General features: G+C 63.1%; 1 protein-coding gene across 6 annotated transcripts; it reads left to right on the forward strand.

Moving 5' to 3' along the window:
- Positions 1-18,740, forward strand: CEP131 (centrosomal protein 131). 6 transcript variants are annotated; one of them, XR_004347610.1, is made up of 26 exons: positions 1-216; positions 2,620-2,821; positions 3,559-3,668; positions 4,112-4,226; positions 4,528-4,655; positions 7,048-7,161; positions 7,702-7,857; positions 9,381-9,498; positions 9,829-9,954; positions 10,157-10,307; positions 10,825-10,919; positions 11,382-11,564; positions 11,926-12,246; positions 12,356-12,481; positions 13,563-13,679; positions 14,119-14,221; positions 14,928-15,129; positions 15,390-15,497; positions 15,576-15,693; positions 15,980-16,054; positions 17,011-17,153; positions 17,233-17,410; positions 17,505-17,701; positions 17,825-18,286; positions 18,424-18,484; positions 18,561-18,634. XR_004347610.1 is itself a non-coding variant. In XM_032617201.1 (25 exons), the coding sequence occupies exons 2-25, from the start codon at positions 2,636-2,638 to the stop codon at positions 18,633-18,635; spliced, it is 3,306 nt and encodes a 1,101-aa protein (XP_032473092.1). In that variant the 5' UTR covers positions 1-216; positions 2,620-2,635; the 3' UTR covers positions 18,636-18,740. The 6 variants fall into 6 exon arrangements, 2 of the variants coding, with proteins under 2 accessions (XP_032473092.1, XP_032473093.1); XR_004347612.1 differs by having other exon boundaries at positions 11,926-12,102; XR_004347611.1 differs by having other exon boundaries at positions 9,838-9,954.
- The last annotated feature ends 2,653 nt before the right edge of the window (positions 18,741-21,393 follow it).

The following is a 21,393-nucleotide window of genomic DNA, read 5'->3' on the forward strand; positions in this document are numbered from 1 at the left end:
GAGGAGGTGCTAGGCTGTTTGCTGGTTGCTAGCTGCGGCTGCTCGCCCGGCCTCCAGGCCGTTTCATTGTCACCGGGCCTCGGAGTCAGCGCCGGGGCCGGGGGCGTGAAGTCGCCGGCCCAAAGCCTGGGCCCCGCCGGTCCCCGCCTGGAGGGCCCCGCGCACCCCTCGCCGTTCGGCCCCGCAGGCCCAGAGTCCCAGGCCCGACCCGCGCAGGTGAGGGGATCCCTGTGCTGGTGGGGTTGCCCTCGCAGGTGAAGGGGGGTCCAGGGCCTGCGCAGATGATGGGGCCCGCGCAGGTGAGGGGGTTCCTGGACCGCGCAGGGAGGGGCATCCCGGGCTGCGCAGGTGAGGTGGAACGTGCAGGTGAGTGGGGCCTCGTTCCGACGAGGGCGTCCCCGCGCAGGTGAGGTGGTCCTGGGCCCGCCCAGATGCGGAGGCCAGCGCAAGTGAAGGGGTCTACGGCTCTCGCACAGGTGAGGGGGTCCACGCAGGTGACCGGGGGGGTCCTTATGCAGGTAAAGGGGTCTGCCCAGATGAGGGGGAGGGTGCAGGTGAGGGCCCATCGGTACCCCCGCACAGGTGAGGAGGGGCTCATGCCCCAGGGCCGTTGAGCTCCTCCTGCCTTCCCAGGAGGATGGGGTGGAAACCAGTCAGCAGCAGTCCGGTCTCACCACCTTGAGCCAAACCGCAGAGAGATGGGGAGCTGCTGGGCAGAGAAGCTGCCTGGGGTCCTGGGACAGCCCATCTTGAGGGGTCCAGGCAGAGACTCTGGACACCCACCTGCAGGTCCTGGGAGGGACACCTCTATATGCAAGGTGAGGTCTGGCCTGGAGGTTTCCACGGAGAGGCGGTGTTTACCATCCCAGAGCCCTGCAGGCTCCTTCTCTAGTGGGCCAGCCTGGGTCCACGTGGGTGTGGCCAGTGCCTCGAGGCGAGGAGGGTGTTAAATTTCACCCCCAGGACCTGACCGGAAATGCATAATTGAGGACACTGGCCTGGTGAGTGGCAGGGACAGCCTCTGCCCTCACTCTGGAGAGTAGGGGCCAAAGCCTCTGCTGTGGGTGTTGGGGCTGAAGGAGGCTGCAGTGCTGACCTTGGGGGACGATGGTGTGTGCCCGCTGGCCCACCAGAGTCCTCCGTGGCACAGAGGGCTGTGCTCATTCCTCTCTGGTCATTCCTGGTGCCGGCTCACCCCCTCTTATTACCTGAACACCTGCCACGTGCCGGGTTCTGGGGCTGCATGGTCCCCACGCTCATGGACTTTACCTTCTTACGAGGGCATCAGGCAGTGCACAGACCAACCTGTGTGCGCAGGTGGTCAAGTGAAGAAGAATGAAGCAGGATGAGGGAATGAAGAGTGACAGCGACAGGCAGCCCTCTGAGTGAAAGGGGGCCTCGTGACATCTCAGGGAAGGGTCTCAAGCAGATTGAGGAGGGAAAAGGGAGGCAGTGAGGAGGTTACAGAGCTCAGGGTCAGGTCTGAGGGGCATTAGGCATGTGGACTTTATTCTCCCTGCCTGGGAGTCCTCGGAGGGTCTTCACTGGGGGCATAGCCTGATCTGAGACCCGGTTCAGAAAGATCAACTGTGGCTGCCCTGCGGGGAGGGGCTGCTGCGGTTGTCCAGTTTGAGGAGATGGGGGCTCAGATGGGGGTTGTGGAGGGAAGGGATTGACGGGGAAGGGGCATCGGCTGGGTTGCTGAGGGGGCAGGTGTGGAGGTGAGGGAGAGGATGTCGGGACGAGACCCGGATCTTCGGTCTGAGTTTCAGAAAATGCCCTCCAGGGAAGGGCGCTGGAGGTGGTGGTCAGGAGTCCGCTTGGGTCTGAGGTGCCAGGGGCTGCGTGGTTAGCTAAGTTGGGAACTAGGGGACAGGGGGGCGGGAGGTATGCCTGTGGGAACCGGCAGCCCATGGATGGTGTTTGAAGCCAGGAGGCCAGAGGCAGTCCCCCGGGACGAAGAGAGAGGCCCAGGGCTGAGCAGTCGGAAGAGGAAGGGCCAACACGGGACGCTGCAGAGGTGGCCAACCTAGGAGGGGAGGAGGGGAACCTGGACACGAGAGCAGATGCTGCATCCCAGGAGCTCGTGGATATTCTGGGTGGTTCTGAGGAGATGGAGGGGGTTCTGTGGTCAGATAAGTTTGGGGGCCCTAACCCCAGTTAGAATATCGCCTGTGGGGTGCTCACCACGTGCCAGCCTCACGGCTGTCTTGTCTGAGCCTCACGATAACCCCTGGGGAGGCACTTTTAAAGGCCCATTTTACAGGTGAGGAATATGGGGCCCAGGCGGGTGGAGTACCTGTCACGGGGTGGGGGCTCACGGCCATGACTGCCGCAGCCCCCAGCCACCCCCAGCAGTGCCCCTCCGGGGAAGGTCATCTTGACCCCAGGAGGCCCTCCTTTAGCCGTTTGTGCTCGGGGTCCCACTCTGTCACTCGCTTCTGCTCCTAATGAGGAGATGGCCACCCAGTGAGGAGGGTGGTGGGCGTGGCAGGCTTCCGGGGAGCTGGGTGGCAGGCAGACTCAGGCGCCCTGGGCCCCTGCGGCCGGGCCAGAGGTTATGTGTGCGCATCTGGTTCCTCGGAGGACACCTCCTCGCATCCCTTCTTCCCTGCTCAGGGCCTACTTGTCCACCATGAAAGGCTCCAGGGCCCTCAGCGGCCCCTCCGGCCCTCCCGAGGGCAGCCTGGAAAGCATGGACCTGAGTCTGACAGGCCTCCCTCCACCCATGTCCCGGCGTCCCAACAGTGCCTCCACCGCCAAGCCCATCGCCCGCTCCATCTCCGTGGTCACTGGCAGCGAGCCAAGGAGGAAGATGCTGGTGAGTGTTAGGGCTGGGCCTCAGGTCCAGGGGTGTCCAGGGCTCCCTACCTCGGGGTGGCGTCTGACTCCTGGGTAAGCTCCACACCTCAGCAGGCACCTTCATGTCCATCATCCGGTGCATCCCTGGGGCCACCCCGGGGCAGGAAGGACTCCGGCTTGTAGACCAGGGAGCTGACTCACCAAGAGGCCAAGACTGGGGTCGGCTGGCCCTGGGCAGAGCCTAGATCCTGCCAGCACCTAGCCCTCTGTCCCTCCTGTTCCAGCAACATTTGGATTTGTGTGATTCCTCTGTAAACGGGGTTGATGTGTGGGGAAGGAGGAGCTCCTGGTGGCCTTGAGATACCAGGCAGGGCAGGGCAGGCGGGCAGCAGGATGGCCGCGGGAGCTGTGGGGCGAGAGCTGCAGGGGGAGTGAGCGGCCAGGCTCGTTGGTTAGAAAGTGACGAGGAGTATGGTCAGCCTTTGTTGCGGCTCCCGGGCGGGCCTTACACGCTTCCTCTCGGACCTTCCATCTGCCAGGGGTGAGGAGCTCCCACTTCGTGTGAGAGGCCGAGGACCTGCCCCCGCTCAGCAGGTCAAACCCAGGACCCCCATGCTGCTCCCCTGCCCACCTGTCTACGTGTGACCCAGGAGAGCCTCTCTCTAAATCTGTGTCCAAGCCTGGCCTGGTGCTGCGTGGACTGGCGAGGGTCTAAAACCTTGGCCACATGGTTGGTTGCTTCCCTCCTTTTGGCAGGAGGCCCCAGGGCCCGGAGGCTCCCGGGCCATCAGCAACCTTCGCAGATCTAACAGTGCCACGCAGGTCAACCAGCCACAAGCCAACCAGGCATGGCCTGGCCCCCTAAGGTAACCTCTGACCCCTCAGGTACCCCCGGCCTGCTCTCTCCTCCCTCTGTTAGCCCTTCTCCCAGCTCACTGGTGTGAGCGCTGGTTGGATGGGGGCCCAGCCCTGGGCGGGGCGGGCGGGATGAGTCTTGGCCCGTCATTTCCCGCGCAGGGATGTGGGCCTCAAGGCCACCATCCCCCTGCCTGCGCCTCTTCCTTGTCCTTGCTGCGCTTTCCCTGAGGTGTTGTCGTGGCCACAGGACAGGTGTGAGCACCTCTTCCAGGCGCGGTTGTCAGATCGGGGCTGACAAATGATATTTTATGCTGTGGGCTGGGGAGCAGGAGTCCCCACCGGTGACCTGGTCCCTCCTGTCCCCTCGTAAGATGACCCCCGTCCGGGTTCCTGGAACCGGGCTCCCCGGGCCCAGTGACTATCCCTGCTTGCTGTCCTCTCTGTGACACAGGCCAGAAGAGCCCCCGGACTTCCTGACACTCTTCGAGGGCAGCCCCGGTGGGAGAAAGAGGCCTGCCGGTCTGAGCAAAGCTTCCGGCGAGAAGGGAGCCACGTGGAATGTCCTGGTGAGGCTGCAGCTGAGCTGAGCGGACAGGACGTCACACAGCCCGTGTCCGCTGGGAGTGACACCTGGTTCCGGCTTCGTTCTCACTGCCCCTGCAGGGTGGGCCAGCAGGGGGTGGGGGGCATCAGTGTTAGTTAGCCAGCTTTGACCACAGCGGTCAACGTAAAGAGGAGCAGCAAAGAATGTCCCAGCCCTTAGGCCATCCCACCGCTCCCCCTGTGTGTGTGGGACAGTGGGGGCAGGGCAGGGGCCCTGTGTCAGTGGCGTGTGCAGCGAGGTCACAGGCTGTCGTCTATGTGCAGGATGACCAGCCCAAGGTCTTCACCTTGCCACCCGATGCCCAGAGTCCTGGCACCCTCGACGTGCCGGTGGGCCCACGGAGGAGAGAGTGCACGGTGCCCCTGGCCCCCAACTTTACCGCCAACAACAGGTGCGCCGGATGCAGGGCCACACGGCCCTGCCCACCCAGAGCTCCCGGGGGTGGCCGCTTTGTCTTATTTGTGTCTGGACCAGGGTGCCTCGGAACATTTCTGTGGGCAGGTTGCTTAACCCTCCTGGGCCCCAGGATCCTCATTTATACCAAGGGGATAATGGTTGTGTTTGCCCCCCAGAGTCAGGAGGATTGAGGAATCCAAGATGTGAACCTCAGAGCAGAATCTGCTCAAGAGACGTTGTTGATGTTTGGGGCACACTTTTGTTTTTCCCGGAGTTAAAAATGATCTCTTGTTTTCCTCCTTGGTTCGTCGTCTGTGTGTGGGTCACTTCTTCTCCCAGACTTGACAAGAGAACCTTAGAACTCCCCTCCAGCAGGCCAGCAGGTGCCCTGCCCGTCCACCTTCCTCCAGAGAAACCTCTCGGAGCCCTGTCTTCTCTTGCCTGGGTCCGAGCTGGCCTCCCTCTGCTACCCCCTCCCTCCTGGTAGGCCCTCCGTTTCCTCCATCTCTAGGGGAGCACATCCTCCCGTAGATTCCTCAGGAAGGATGTGCGGGAGGTAAAGTTTCTAAGACCACGTGTGCCTGAACATGCCGTGACCGTTCCACCGACTGAGAGTTTGGCTGGCGCTGAGTTCTAGATTGGAAAGCCTTCCTGACATCTTGAAGCAATTGCTCAGTTTCCGTGGAGAGCTGTTGTGAATTCACTGCCTTCCTGATCCCCAGTCCTTTCACGTGTCTGTTTTCCTCCCTCTAGAAGCAGTTTGAGTCATCTTTTCATTTCTCTGTTGTGGAAGGTCCCAGGGCCAGGCCTTCGACGTGGTTCTTTCACTCATCACACTGGGCTTTGGTGGCTGGTCCATGTGCACACTTGTGCTGTTCGGTCCTAGGAAATTTCCTCTTGTCATTTCTTTGACAGTTTTCTCCCTTTTCTTTTTCCCGTTCTTTCTGCGACTGCGGTTATTTGCACGTTGGGCCTCCTGAGTTGATTCTACAAAGTTGGCGTCTTCCCTTTTCTTTCTCTTCAGCTTTGGGATCTGCTTTCTGATAGATGCACTTAACTGTGTATTTCAACCCTTTGCTCGCTTTGTTTCTTCTCCTGTAGCTCCTCTTGTTCTCGAATGTCTCTCCGTCCTTCCTCTTTCGTAGCATCTTGTTCTTGTTTCGTCTCTCACGTGTTTGAGGATTCCACGCAGCGGCGGCTGGAGCTGCCTGCACCGGCTCACGAGGCTGACCGTCTTCCTCTGCCCGGCTCTGGTTCCAGGGTGTCTGAAATCAGCCGTGGTGGGAACTATTGTCACTGACATTGGCAGATGCTGCAGATAAGAGCTTTTCTCTCTAGAGACTTGGCTGTTAAAGATTTATCAGCACAGCCTGACACTGAGTGTACATTTGTTGAAATGTCCTGTTCTTTGCTTGGCCTTATTTCCATCATATTCTGTTTGTTGACTTTTTACATGTGGGTCTTTCCCCAAATGTCTGGAATACTGGCTCTGTCAGAATTTAAGAGGGAGGCCCTAAAAGTTGCCTGGAGGCTTCACTTTGGGGTGATTGTGTGGGGACCAGGCTGCTGTGCTGGGGGCTCCCCACCTGTCTGCGTCTGGGACTTTTCTGCTGGGGCTGCCCAGTCTCTCCAGGGAGAGATCCTCCTGTCTCCCCCGTGGGGTAATTTGAGGGCCACCAGTTCTGCGGGCTGGCAGGAAAGGGCTGGGGGGTGTCCTGGTCCAGTGCACAGACTCTCACCTGGAGACCTAGCTGCTTGTCTTCTGCAGGAGGAGGGGCGGGGCAGGGTGGGCATGGTGCCTGATGCTCAGAGTGAGGAAGGGGGTGCAGGCACAGCTGCTGCTTTGGAAGAGCCAGGTGCCCTTGCTTCCCGCACCTCCCTGGATTCTGGGGTGCAGACCAGCCACCTCGTGGCCCCTGCGGCACCCAGGTTTCCCCTCACTCACTTTGCGAGTCAGTCACCGCTGGGCCCTCTGTTCCTCGTCCTCAAGAACTTTGTGGACATCTCTTTGCCACTGTCTCGTCTTCTCATCCTTGTGTGTTTGTACATTTTTTATTCCTTCTGGCGGGTTTGAGAGGGGCAGAGAGAAAACAGTGTGTATTCCATCCATCACATGTAACTGGCAGGGGGAGGTCCTTTCTCTGTTGACTGGTCTGTGACCATTCCCCCACCCTGTCGCAGGCATGTCCGAAGCCAGGGGCCGCAGTTTTCACCCTCAAACCTTGGGTTCTGCTCCGTGGAATGCCCTGGCGGAGCTTTCTCGGGTCCCAAGAAGGGCCCCACTGGCAGGGACACTGAGACGATGCCACAGTGAGCCCTGGCATCAACAGCACGACTCGGGGGTCTTTCCCAGAGCCTGACCCCCCTGCCCCGGTCTCTCCTGGCAGGAGCAACAAGGGCGCCGTGGGCAACTGCGTCACCACCATGGTGCACAACCACTACACCCCCTCGGAGAAGGTGCCGCCTCCCAAGAGCTCCAACCACATGGCTCCCTCCCTCAAGTAAGGCCCTGGCTCCAGCCTTGTACAGTGCACAACCTGGGCCACACAGGTGGGCCCGGGCTCACTCCAGCCTGAGGTCCTGCTGAGGAAGCCGCAGCCACCCCCTGAGTCTCCGGTCCCCGGCTAAGACCAGAGCCAAGGAGGGTCTCAAGCAGGGCTGAGCTGAGCAGAGCAGCCCCTAGTCCGCCAGCCCCGCATCCGCCGCACGCTGTGCTCAGGCCGGGGGCGGCCCTGGGTGTCTCGAGTCACCATCTGGCTCTGGGATCCTGTAACATTTGAGACCTTTCTGCTGTTTTAAATGCAGTGCCCATTAACCCTGGGTGCCACCAGACGGGCTCTGGTGGGGGCAGAGTAGGTGACCCTGGCAATGACCAGCAAGTCAGAACAGGGGACAGGATCTGTGGGTGCCTCCTGTCAGGCCCAAGGCCCCAGGACCAGGCCGAGGCACCTCCCCGGGCTGCGGGCAGAGCTGTCCCCCGGGGGCCAGGAGATGGGGGCCCTGTCAGGAGGCTGTGAGCCTTTCTCTGCCCTCCCGGTCAGCAACATCATCAAGGCAGCCACGGACGAGGGCGAGGGCAGCAGCCTCGGGAAGCCACAAAAGAACGCGGCCCGTAGCAACCACACGGTCCAGAACAACTCGGGGGGCACCGCCGGCCAGCTCAGACGGAAGGAGGTGACCGAGGAGGAGGCTGAGAGGTGACCGCAGCTGGGGCTGGGAGGAGACCGGAGGTACCAGTGGGAGAAATTTCCATTTAAGAGGTGTTTTAAGATATGTAGGCTGAAAAGACCACACGTACAATTCTTTTTATATAAAACGTCAAGAAAGGCAAATCTGCAGAAACAGAAATTAGAGCGGTGGCTGCCTGGGGCCAGGGGAGTGCTTTGGGTGGCGATGGAAACGTTCTCAAACCGGATCATGCTGGCCGTCGTACAACTCTGTAAATTTACTAAAAATCATTGAATCGTATACTCAAAATGGGTGAATTTTATAAGTATGTAAACCATACCTCAGTAAAACTGTTAGTTAAAAAAACATTAAGCAGAAAGAAGATATAAAACTGAAAAACTCCAAACAACTGATGGAGCCGCCCCTAGAATCTTGCCCCAGGGGAGCGCGGAGGGTGGGCATGGTGGGATCTTTGCTGCAGCCCCAGGTCTGTGACGTTGTGCCCCGTCAGGAACCACTTAGCGATCAGAGGCTGGGCTTTGAGAGCCTCACCTGGCTGAGCAGTCACCCCTGCTGTCCCAGTAGAGCTTGGGACTGGGTCCTGGAAGTGGGCAAGCGGGACGAGCTGGGTGAGGCCCGGGTGTCCCCGCCAGGGCTCCCCTCTGCGTGCATGTCCCACGGCTGGTGACTGCTCACATCCTAGATGGTCCATTAGCACCTTTGCTGAGTGAATCAACGAAGTGTCCCTGAGAGCCGAGGTGAAGGCTTTGGGTTTAACCCGCTTTACCGAGTATAATTTACGTACAACCACACACGCCCCCTTCAGGGCACCGAGTATAATTTACGTACAACCACACACGCCCCCTTCAGGGCACCGAGTATAATTTACGTACAGCCACACACGCCCCCTTCAGGGCACCGAGTATAATTTACGTACAGCCACACACGCCCCCTTCAGGGCACCGAGTATAATTTACGTACAGCCACACACGCCCCCTTCAGGGCACCGAGTATAATTTACGTACAGCCACACACGCCCCCTTCAGGGCACCGAGTATAATTTACGTACAGCCACACACGCCCCCTTCAGGGCACAGGTCTATGAGTTTGATGCACGTGCAGACGGAACGATGTCACCCCCGGGAGCCCCTTGCATGCCTCTCACCCAGCCCCTTCCGGCCGAGACCCTGGCCACACCAGCCTGTCCCCTGCAGCTTGCCTTCCCTAGCAGGCCCTGACTAGAGCACCGGCCTGTGGCCTCCTGTGCCTGGCCTGCAGAGTCCCTGGTTTGTTGCTGTTTGTCTGTGAGTAATGTCGCTGTCAGGAGCACACGGTGCTCAGCCGTCGGTGGTGGGCCTTTGGGTTACTTTCTGTTTCTAGCAATTGTGAATAACCTGTGCGGATGAGCATTTCCATTTCCCTGGGGAACGCTGGCACCTGAAGAAGGGCCACGTGCACAGCCGCCGGCTTCTCTGCCTGCTGGGCCTTCTGGAGACCCGGGGAGGGAGGCCTTGGCTCGGCCGCCTCCATCCTGAGCCCCACTTTCTGGCAGGTTTATCCACCAGGTGAACCAGGCCGCCATCACCATCCAGCGCTGGTACCGACATCAAGTGCAACGGCGCCGAGCTGGAGCCGCCCGCCTGGAGCACCTGCTGGCGTCCAAGCAAGAGGTCAGCGTGGGTGTGTGAGCCATACCCTGAGGGCGTGGGCGAGAATCCCAGGGGTCCAGCTATATGGCAGGGTTTCTCGGACCAGTGGGGTTGAACCTAGAATTGCCCCATGGGTCCCCCCCATCTGGGGGCCCAGCTTCCTCCCTCCTGAGTCACTCGGTTGGCAGGGCCTGCTGAAAGGTGGGGTGGGTTTCTGGCTGGGATGCAAAGCCATCTCCCACCTGCAGGAGCCGCTGGCCACCTGGGAGAGGGGGGGTTTGTCCTCTGTGGGGCAGAGAAATGGCAGGATGGGGCAACCCCATCTTCCCAGTGAAACCCACCATGGCTCGGCTTCTGCAGGGGCAGCGGCAGCGGCTAGGAGAGGGGACCCTCCTGGACCGGCACCAACAGAAGGAGGTGGCCAGGAGGAAGGCCCGGGAGGAGAAGGCACGCCAGGCCCGGAGGGCAGCCATCCAGGTGAGGGGTGACCTGAGCCACATGGGGAGCCCGGTGCTAAGGCAGGACCCCCGTGTGCCAAGAGCACCACTGTGCTCCTGGGGGCCCCGCCGCCCCCTTCCCTGAGCCCCTGGGTGTGGGGCCTTGGGCAGCACGGCTTGGGGAGGACAAGGGGCCACCCTCTCCCCTAGGCGGGGTTGCTCACAGGTGCTCCCCACGGCAGGAACTGCAGCAGAAGCGAGCCCAGAAGTCAGGTAACGCTGACCTTGGGCTGCTGAAGGGGCCGGGGGAGCCGGGGAAGCCCCAGACCACCCAGGAGCCAACCCTGAGGCCGGGGAGTGCCGCCCAGCAGACCCGCAAGGCCAATAACACTGGTGAGCAGGTCCGAGAGCCCGGAGGCTGCCCTGCCACCTGCCCACCTCTGCCTCCGGCTCTATGTACAGGCACCCCGGGTATGGTGACCCCAGGTGCAGCCATCCCTGAAGGCGGACACCCCATGCCCAGACCTCCCCATCCCCTTCCCTCAGGGAGGCCCGTGGCTGAGAAGGAGGTGTGGCCTCTGCCAGTGTCCTCTGGCCCCCTGTGCCACTGCCCTGTTTGTGGCTTCCACCCATGGAGGAGGGGCGTCGTTCTCAGCAGACGCCAGGCCCTGCTCCTCCACCTGTGCCCCAGTTACTCTGGAGCTGGACACAGGGTCCCTACAGAGCAGCTGCACCAGCTACCTGACCTCTCGCCCTGGGAGGTCAGGGCTCTCTATTGTCCCCGCTGTTCCATGAGGTCCACTGTGGCACGTGCTGTCCCAGGCCTGCATCCCCCTTCCCTGGCCTCTTCCCAAGGGCTCCCCCGCGTTCGCTGCCCCCAGGTGGGCTGACGCTGCGTTCCTTTGTGCAGGGGCTGGCCTCCGCACTGCAGGCCCGGAGGACCCCTGCCAGCCTGCCCGCGACTCGTCGCCAGAGCCCCGGCAGCTTCCAGAGGACAAGCCTCAGGTCTCGGCACAGCCCTTCCTGCCCTCCCTGCCCGGCTTCAGCTCTGGGGTGCATCTGTGCTTGCCCTTTCCCTGCCCCTCCCTGGCTGTGGGGTCACTCACACCAGGAAAGGCCCCCCAGGATGGGTCTTGTCACTCCAGTGGAGGGCTGGGGTCTCAGTGGTTGCTCTGGAATCCCGCTGGGTCTTCATGGACACTGGGGTGGAGCCTGTGCAGACCCACAGAAGAGAGCTGGAAGCTCAGAGGTTAGGTGTTGGCCAACGCCTCCAGCCTGAGGGACGAGGAGGCCAGGTCCGGACCCATCTCACTCGGCCGCCCTTTTTGTTTCCCTGGAGGTGGGTTGGGGGGCAAGCCCAGTCCCTGTGGCTGAGCGGGCAGGCACCCGTGTGGAGGAAGCCTCACCCCGGCCTCTCCCCCCACCGTCCTCTGGTGGTCTCTGCCTCTAATGGCCCATCTGCTGCAGGATGCCAGCTCCCAGGACATGGCTGGCGAGGGCCTGGAAGCTTTGGGCCCTGCTGGGAGCAGGGCCAAGTCCAGGGCAACCCTGGACGAGCTGCTGGACACGCTGAAGCTGCTGGAGCAGGAGCCTGAACCGCTGCCCCGCCCCCAGGCCTACCACAAGGACAAATACGCCTGGACCGACGAGGTGACCGTGGGCCTTGCCACTGTCCACGCAGTCACAGGGGCGCTTTGGGGGCCAGGGAAGTCCACCGGGCTCCTCCCTGCTCTAGTCAGGATGCTAACGAGGGCCAGATGGGACCTTGCTGAACCCCCCCTGTCATCCCCGGGCTCATTAAGGTTTAGGACCCCCAGAATAACCCAGGGGTGGAGGTGGGGTGGGCACCGCCTCTCTGCCAGTGGTGCCCCCAGGTGATGGATGCCCTGCCAGGGTCTGGGCAGCCTGAGAGGCCCTCCCTCCGGACCAGGCCCTCCCCTGCCCCAGGGGGCCCTGAGCAGCTCCTAGAAGGCCAGCCCAGAGTCTTCCGCTGTGCCCCCGCCCCCCGCAGGAGGACGATTCCAGCTCCCTGACAGCCGACAACCTGGAGAAATTTGGGAAGCTGAGTGTGGCTGCTTGCCCCCGTGAGGATGGGCCCCTGCTTTCGGAGGCCAAGCTGCAGAGTATTATGAGCTTCCTGGATGAGATGGAGAAGTCTGGGCAGGGCCCGCCGGCCTCGGCCCCCCAGGTGTGGAGGGGTCTCCAGGGGCCCGTGCCAGAGGAGGGGCTGGGGCGCCTGGAACCTGCGTCCGAGGTCAGCACGTCGGTGATGCGGCTGCAGCTGGAGGTGGAGGAGAAGAAGCAGGCGATGGTGCTGTTGCAGAGGGCGCTGGTAACGTCGCCACCAGCACTGCCTCCGTCCCCATGTCCCCAGCTGCAGCGAGTGCCCGGCCTGCCCCCTGAGGGCCTCATCTCTGTCTCATCTTCCGCATCCCCCACAGGCGCAGCAGCGCGACCTCACCATCCGGCGGGTCAAAGAGACCGAGAAGGAGCTGGGTCGGCAGCTGCGGCAGCAGAAGGAGCACTACGAGGCCACCGTACGGCGGCACCTGTCCTTCATCGACCAGGTGGCGCTGCCTGGGAGGCGGGGCTTGAGGGCAGGGCTGTCAGGGAGGAGAACGGGACTGGGTTCCCGACCAGCTCGGGCCTCATGGAGATTTCTGGAGCCATTGGCCTCCCCCGTGGGTCTCCTTCTCCTTCTGTAGAAACGGACGGCATCTTCCCCTGTGGGGACCAGGGCTGGTCCTGTCTGTGCACACCAGCCCCACTGGGTGCTGCTCACCAGCCCCCAGCGATGCTCCCCCCAGCCATAATCCTCCCCCCACCCATGGCCGTGCTCCCCAGCCCAGCATGGTGGGCGGGCAGCAGGAGCTGCTGGGCAGAGCACATCCAGGATGGGGTCCAGGCATGTGGGATCACTCAGAGGACCGCTTGGTCCTCTGGGGGCCTGGTGGGAGGCATCCAGCAGGACACACCCTGAACTTTCCTGTGCGTTCCTGACTGTCCGTGTCCCGGGGAGGCCACTCCTGGTCTGCTGGGGCTGGTGGGACAGCCAGAGCTCCCTTGACGGGGTGGTGGAAGCTTCAGCCCCACGCTGTGTTCAGTCAAGCCCCCCCATCGGGTCCTTTTCTGAGGAAAACTCTGGTGCGGGGTCTTTGAAGAGAGGCAGGCGCTCAGAGGAACCGAGCGGCCTCCCGTGACCATTAGCGACACTCTGCCTGGTGGTCATAGGTGTCTCCAAATTGGGGGTCTGCCTGGAGCCCTCAGTGAGGCTGGGTGCCATCCTGGGGCTTCACAGAGACCCCTTGGCAGGCGACGGGCAGGCCCTTCTCCACAGGCGGGTGACGGGGTCAAAAGAATGACCCCCATTCCAGGAAGCTCCTGATGTGGCCACAGTGGAGGGCTTGTAGTCAAGGCACCGTCCCTGCCTGAGCTCCGCTGACACCAGCCAGGTCTCAGGGGGCTTGAGGGCCGGGGGCAGCTGCAGCCCCTTGTCCATGTGTGCACACCCTCCCAGACCCAGGCTCCCGCACAGACCCAGGAGCAGCGGGGTGTTTCGGGATTTAGTGCACTGGCCCCCCCGGGTGAGGGGAGGCGGGATCTCCTGGCCTCATGGGGCAGCAGCTTCACCTCCGCCCCTGGTCGCAGTTGATCGAAGACAAGAAGGCTCTGGGTGAGAAGTGTGAGGCCCTGGTGGCCGAGCTGAAGCAGGGGGACCAGAGGCTCAAGGACAAGGAGGCCCAGATGCGGGAGCAGCACGAGCTGGTGAGCCCCTCGCCCTCCTGACACCTGACCCCAGGCCTGCTGTGCCTGCAGGCCCTGTGCGAGGAACCCCAGGACAGGTGGCCCCGGAGCCTCATTCCCCGACCTCCGAGCTGCTTCCTGCAAGCCCAGCAGGTGGCACACCCCGGGGCAGGGGCTGAGGGACTCGCGTGACCCCTCCCGTGTTGCAGATGAGGAGGTGGGGTTCAGAGGAGGTGACCGAGGACATGCCGCCGCTCTGGTCCCTGGTCAGAGGGACACCACTTACTACTCCTGGCTTTCGTCAGACAACGACCCGCAGCCCCTGGTGCTTTCTGCTCTGCCCGAGGTCACTGTTGAAAGGCCGCCTCCTGAAACCCAGGGGATGGCCAGAAGGGGGCTGTCATTTGCATCTTCCCGCTTCGCACAGCTGCTCTGTTGACTCCTGTTTCCTTGCTGGTAGGAGATTAAGAAACTCAAAGAACTCATGAGCGCCACCGAAAAAGTCCGCAGGGAAAAGTGGATCAATGAGAAGACCCGGAAGATCAAGGAGATCACGGTCAAAGGTGGGTGCCGCTCTGCCCAGAGCTGCCACTCGGGCGGAGTAATCGTGGGGGTCTCGAGTGAGAACAGTAGTTCCAATTGCACACGTGGCGGAGAGGCTTCCTAGGAAGCAGTGAGACTCAGGGATGCGGCCCAGCTGGCTTGAGGCCAGGAGGAGCAAGGGAGGCTGGCGGCACACGAGCTTGGCCACAGACCAGCGTCCAGACAGAGGGCCCGGTCCGGGTTGGGGGGCCTCACCTTCCCTTGGCTGGACTCCCCTTGCTGGGTCTCCTGGTCTCCAGCTTCCAGGGGAGCGAGCCAGATGGGGGTTCGGGGTGGGGGCCACCTGCTGGCGGCACAGTCGCTCCTCTCCCACTTAGAGATCCCTCTGAGGGCTGATGGGGCAGCCCCAGCTGTGCCTGCCCATGCCTGGCCCTCCTGCCCCAGGACACCCTCTCCAGTGAGCCCCCTCCTCCAGTGGGAGACCCAGCAGGCCAGAGCACCAAGGAGGGAGTCTTGGTGCAGTGGGCAGGGAGAGATGCCGTGGGCACTGGTGGACTCAGCTGTGCTTTGGGCTGGAGCCCGGGCGGGGGGCAGTCCGGACTGCAGCCCTGGTGTCATGGTGGGCAGAGGTCAGGGGTCCCCCACAGTACAGAGGGGCGAGGGGCAGCGCCCCCGCAGTGGTGGAGGAGGGTCCCTGCAGCACGGTCTCCCTCCACGCCCCCCCAGGCCTGGAGCCTGAGATCCAGAAGCTGATCGCCAAGCACAAGCAGGAGGTGAAGAAGCTAAAGAGCCTGCACGCGGTGGAGCTGCTGCAGGCGGACGAGCGCGCGGCCCAGCGCTACGGACGCCAGGCGGAGGAGCTCCGCGAGCACCTGGAGCGGGAGAAGGAGGCGCTGGGCCGTCAGGAGTGGGAGCGTGCCCAGCAGCGGTGAGGGGCCCAGCCCTCTGGGGACGTGGAGGGTGGGGGTGAGGCCTGGGGTGTACGCAGACCCCCCAGAGCGAACAGCACTTCCTCCGCGGTGGCCTCCCTCGGAGGACAGAGAAAATGGGGCGGTGCAGGACACCGAGGGATGCGGCTGTACTGGGCAGTTCAGTTCTGAGGGGCGTGCCCGGCTGGCGGCTGGGGTGGATGGGGCGGGGACTCCAGCACTCCGGCGGCCCCACCCCCAGCGGGTCCTGTGTCCGCAGCTTCGAGCAGCACCTGGAGCAGGAGCAGCGGGCGCTGCAGCAGCATCGGCGGCGGCTCTACAACGAGGTGGCCGAGGAGAAGGAGCGGCTGGGCCAGCAGGCCGCCAGGTACCTCCAGGCCCCAGCCCCGCCCCGCCCCGCCCCGCCCCGCCCAGCCTTACAGAACTGGCCTCTGTTCACCTGCAGGCAGCGGGCGGAGCTGGACGAGCTGAGGCGGCAGCTGGAGGAGAGCAGCTCGGCAGGGGGCCGGGCCTTGAGGGCCGAGTTTGAGAAGGGGAGAGAGGAGCAGGAGCGCAGGCACCAGGTCAGCCCCGCCCCATCCCGCCCGGGCCCCGCCCCTCCAGGCCAGCCCAGCAGCAGAGCACCCACACCACCCGTGGAGAGGGGCCACTGCCAGGAGCAGCGCCCACCTGCCAGGGTGGCAGCCACTTGGAGTGCTACGCTGAGCCTGGGTTCACGTGACGGGGCTCCCCAGCTAGCTCACCACAGACCCCCAACTTGACCGCAGGCCCCATCCAGGCTCTTGCAGACACTGCCCTGGGTGGGGAGCAGCCAGCGGGGGCTGCTCTCACCCTGTCACTGGCCCCCAGATGGAACTGAAGGCCCTGAAGGACCAGCTGGAGGTGGAGAAACAGATGTGGGAGGCCAACTCCGCCAAGAAGGAGGTGGGAGGAGGGTGAAGCTGGGGCAGGGGGTGGGGTCTTCCTTCCCTCTCTCCCCTCCTGCCCGGCACCCCAGGCTTCAAAGCTGGCTTGTAGGCTCCACCTCTGTGGCCTCCCCTCGGGCACATGTGGGTTCTGGCTGCCCAGGGCTGGCGGTGTGATTCTGACTGTACTTGAGTGAGCTTCCAGGTGGCCTCGGGAGAGACCAGGAGGCTGGAGCGAACCCCACTTGATGGTGGCGGGCATTCCTCACCCTCCCCTCGCCCAGGTAGCTGCTCTCAAAGTTGACAGGCTGACCTGCAGCCAGTGTAAGGGGCCCACGCGGGAGCAGGCTTTTCCTTGTCCTCTCGTGCCTTTTACCAGGTGGGCTGTGTCACCTCTCCTGTCCCGGAAGGAGGCTGTGGTGGACAGGCACCCGGGGCCACACAAGGCATCAGCCTGGGGACAAAGCCTGAGCAGTGGCCCAGCAGCCATGCTACTCCCCACCCCCAGCCACGCATGGAGGGGGTCCCCATATCTGTGGGATACGTTCCCAGACTGTTGGCCGAGTTAAAGGGTGCGGCATGTTACACCTGATGGCAGTTTCCAGGTTGCCTTCCAAGAGGCTGCCCCACTGACGCTCTTGCTCCCCGGTGGGGCACCCGGCCCTGCCCTCAGCAGCCAGACGAGGTCCCTTCTTGTATCAGGAGGGTCAGCTCGGCAGCAGACGCGGTCTCTGTGGCCTCGGTCCCGGGTCTCGAAGGGGGAGAAGCGCCAGGCTGTGCTAATGGTTCTTACCCAAGCCCCTGTTGTGTCCCACGCGGGGTCCTGATGACCCCTGAGGGCAGGTGAGGCCTGGGGCAGTGCGAGGCCTCTCCTTCCCTGCCATCAGGGCATTCCCAAGAGTCCATGTGGCCATCCCTCGTCCTCCTCCGCCGACCTCAGCCGGCCCTCCCAACCCCCCTGGGCTTCCCCTGCAGGAAGCGTGGCTGCTGAACCGGGAACGGGAGCTGAAGGAAGAGATCCGGAGAGGCCGGGACAAGGAGATCGAGCTGGTCATCCACCGGCTGGAGGCCGACATGACGCTGGCCAGGGAGGAGAACGAGCGGGCCGCCGAGAGCCGGTGAGGCCCCGAGAACCCCGGAGCAAGGCCCAGAGACTGGCAGTGGGGCTGCCTCTGACCCTGCTTCTCCCGCCACCAGGGTCAAACGCCTCCGGGATAAGTATGAGGCGGAGCTCTCAGAACTGGAACAGTCGGAGCGGAAGCTCCAGGAACGGTGCGCAGAGCTGAAGGGGCGCCTTGGGGAGGCCGAGGGGGAGAATGTGCGTCTGCAGGGCCTGGTGCGGCAGAAGGAGAAGGAGCTGGCGGATGTGAAGGCGGTGAGCAGGCGGGAGGGGTGGCCGACCACCAGCCCCCAGCCCCCGCCGTCCCCTCACGCCGTCCCTGTCATCCCCGCCCGCCACCCCACCCCAGGTAAATGAGCAGCTGACTGGCGAGCGCAGCAGCCTGGCCCAGGTCCTTCGCCAGGAGTTCGCTGACCGGCTGGCAGCTTCTGAGGAGGAGAACCGGCAGGTCAGGGCCGAGCTGGCCGAGCTGCGGGCCCGCCAGCGGCTGGAGCTGGAGCAGCTCACGCGGGAGAAGCAGGCGGAGCTGGAGGAGGTTCACGGGAGGTGGGCCGCAGGGCTGACTGGGGTCCTGGGGAGCACAGGGCTGGGGGAGGCAGGCGGGACCCTGTGGCTCCAAAGAGGACGCTGGGCCCAGGAAGGTGAGCAGGCTGTGCGCCCTCCTTCCAGCTTCCTGCCGATGCAGAACTGGGCCCCATCAGCCGTGGCTGCTCCAGGCTCTGTGTTTGAGGCTCTGTCGTCCTCTATGTGGTGCTTGGCCCCAGAGCCTGGGAAGAAGCCCAGCCAACCCCAGCCAGGGCGGGTGCCCTATGTGTGGGTGTCCGGAGAGGAGCTCCCTGGCCCTTGGCCCCCTGGGCCTGGGTGGAGTGGGTGCTATGCAGAAAGGATGGACACCCTCCACCCCCTACTCCCCCTGCCGCCATGGATCCCTCAGTCCTTCCCTGGTCCCTACCTGCCTGCCCTCCGTGGGTGCTCTGCGACGCAGGCACGTGGTGGGGGCTTCTCGTCCTCCTCTCAGCAGGGAGCCCTTCCCAAGGGGCATGGATTCACACGGGGTCAGCTGTGGGATCACAGATCCTGTCATTGGCTTCTCCAGGCGGCCTAGTGCCGCAGTCAGCAGGGCGGGACAAGGTGGGCAGGAGTGGCCCCTCCTGTTCTTTGGGGGATGGAGGCCCCCCACCGGCCACCCTGCTGCACTCAGAGCTGCAGGCCGGCGTGGGGGTCTGGCAGGGGCATCGCACAGAGGCCCACCGTGCGCTCCCCCGCAGGGTGAAGCTGGCCCTGGCAAAGAAGGAGGAGGCTGTGAGCAGCCTCCGGAAGCAGCACGAGGTGGGTCCCCACGGCCGGCCTTCCTTGGGGGAGCGGGGGTGGTTTGGGCCTGACCGGGGTGGATGGCCTGTTGCAGGCCGCGATGAAGAGGGCCGACCACCTGGAGGAGCTGCTGGAGCAGCGCAGGCGGCCGTTCCCGAGTGCCAAGTGACCACCGACAGCAGCAGGCCTAGGGCGCCTGGCGGGAAGTGCTCTGGCCGCCCCTCAGGGGGAGCACCGAGGCTACGTCGTAACAGTAAAGAGGTGTCTTTTAATACTTTGTGTGACCCTGACTTGTCTCTCCTGGGCTGGGGCCTGGGGTGGCGGGGCTGGAGGCTGCTCAGGGCCAGGTGTGAGGTGACCCGACCTAGCTTTGCTCTTGGCCTGCCCCCCACGTTCCCTGCCTGGCCCTGCGGTTCCACAACTCAGGCCCCAGTCCCCAAGCAGAGAGAATGGCCCTCTGTTCCAGCCTGGGCCTGGACGAGCCCCATGACGCTTGTGCCCCCTCACCGCACCCCTCACCCCTGGGGACGGAGCTCTGAGCCTCCTCCCCGACCCCTGCACAGGCTGCTGTGTGCCCCCTCCATGGTTAGAGAACTGGCCAGCCTCCCTGAGGGCCTCTCCTTCCTTCCCCCACTCAAGACACCCCCTGGAGGTGACAACCTGGAACCTGTGAGAAATGGGCACTGGACAGGCCCTGCCCACGAGGAGGCTGGAGGCCCCTCCTGGAAGGTCTGGGCAGGGGAGCGGGAAGGCAGCGGAGGGGACACTCCCACTCTGGGAACTCTCCCCCGCTGCCCTCCCGCCAGGCACTCTGTCGCTGCTGCTGCCCTGGCCGAGGGTGCTGGGACCAGGTCGCTGGGGAGCGCCGGCGCTGGCCAGGACAGCCCTCCTACTGGCCCAGGCGCCACCCTACTTGTGGGAAGGCGCAGGGCTGGCCCTAGTGCAGGTGGAGCCCCTCCTGTGCCCTTGAAAGGCCCTGGGGCTTGGCCTCTCGCTAGCGTGAGTCCCGGCAGTGGTCACTCTCAGTCTCAACAACCAGGAGGGCATAGGCAGACGCCCCGTGGGCCTGAGGCAGCTCACAGTAGCGCTGACCTGCAGGCCCTCCTGGCACCCGCATCTCCTGCTTTGGGGTACTGGGGGCTCAGTTTCCTCATCTGCACGGGACGGCTCCTTCCTTCCTTCGTGCCAGAGCTGATTGCTCGCAGAACCCCAGGCCAGAGCTGGATACAGCAGTGAGATGAGCAGGGCCGCTCTGGGCCTGACCCCTCCTAGGTTGAGTGCCTGGCCTGGTCCCTGGGCAGAGCACATGTGTGCCATCCATGTTCCCTCCCTTGCGGGGCTGTCTCATCACCATGAGATGACCGGGCAGAGAGCAGGCCTTGCAGCCCCTCCAGCTCCAATTGGAGCTCCCAGTCCTGGGGCTCAAGGTGAGGAGGAGGTTTGCTTAGTCACCCACAGCGCTCCTGGCCCCCGCCTGTCTCCCCTTGGGACAGCTTTGCTCCTAGAGCCCTTCCCACTGGGCCTAGAGCCCCTCCCAGCTCCCCACCCACTTCAGCCAACCAGCTGTCTCTGCCTGCTGTTCTAAAAGCCAGGCTGGCCATTTGAGGCATTCCTCCTGAGTCCCAGAAAAGAGGTGGGGAGGGGCTGGGCCCCAGGGGCAAGGTCTTGGGAGTGAGCTCTGCCAGGCGAGGGGCGGTGGGTCACCAGCTCAGCAGGCTGCGGGCTTCGGAGGCTGGGTCTGCTCGACCCTCCCTGAGCTGCACAGAAGCAGAGGGAGCTGGCCGCTCACTGGTCTCCAGGCCAGAGGCTCTGGGGGCAGGGCAGGGACCAAATCGGGGAGAAGCAGCCTCTGGATGCTCTGATCCACCCCCAAAATGTAGTTTTACCTGAAGCTGTTGTTGGGAGTTTCTAAACTATGGTATTTTTGCAAGTAAGGTTTTCAGCAGATGGGAAGACAGGTACTTGGGGTGACTTTCAGGGAGAGATGGTGGCACAGCCAGAGAAGCAGAGGAATGGATGGTGGTGACTTTCCAATCAGGGAGATGGTGCCTGACTCCCCAGCTCCTGGTCTACGGGTTTCCATTCATCTGTTCATTTGTTTGTTCATCCACCCACCCACCCACCCATCCACCCACCCATCCACCCACCCACCCACCCATCCATCCACCCACCCACCCATCCACCCATCCACCCATCCATCCATCCACCCACCCACCCACCCACCCACCCACCCATCCACCCACCCACCCATCCACCCATCCACCCACCCATCCACCCACATACCCACCCACCCACCCACCCATCCATCCACCCACCCACCCATCCACCCATCCACCCATCCATCCATCCATCCACCCACCCACCCACCCACCCATCCATCCACCCATCCATCCATCCATCCATTCATCCATTCATTCATTTGTTCACAAGGACAGGTTGGGTGTCCTTCTGTACCAGTCTCTGCATCCCTTATACTCCTTCACTTCTGCTATTATCTGAGCTCTTTGCTTTAATTTTATTCAAGTTTTTGTTGTCACAGATAATTTGCTCCTGACATTAACTGGTTTGGAGCTTTGTGTCATCCTGGGTCTCCGTCGTGCCCATGAACTGCCCATGGGCCTTGTGTTGGCATCTCACACATCCCAGCTGGTGAAAACGTGTCCCTGAGAGGCTACAATGCTGGGGGTGGGGTGGGAGGCCTGCCCCGCTGGACTGTTCCACCTGCACAGGTGTGCCCCAAAGAAGGGGGGCTGAGACGCCATTCCTGTTCCCTGGGGTAGGGATAGTGGGCTGGGTGGCACCGTACGCAGGGGTGAGGGTATCTGTTAGGCCCCAGCCTCCCATGAAAGGTCTCCTTGGCCTTCTAGCTTCTCTGGTTAATCCATTGTGTTTTTTTAAGTCTTCTATATCCTTGATGATTTCTTTCT

Source organism: Phocoena sinus, chromosome 20 (genome assembly GCF_008692025.1).
Source record: "Phocoena sinus isolate mPhoSin1 chromosome 20, mPhoSin1.pri, whole genome shotgun sequence".
Taxonomy (NCBI): Eukaryota; Metazoa; Chordata; class Mammalia; order Artiodactyla; family Phocoenidae; genus Phocoena; species Phocoena sinus.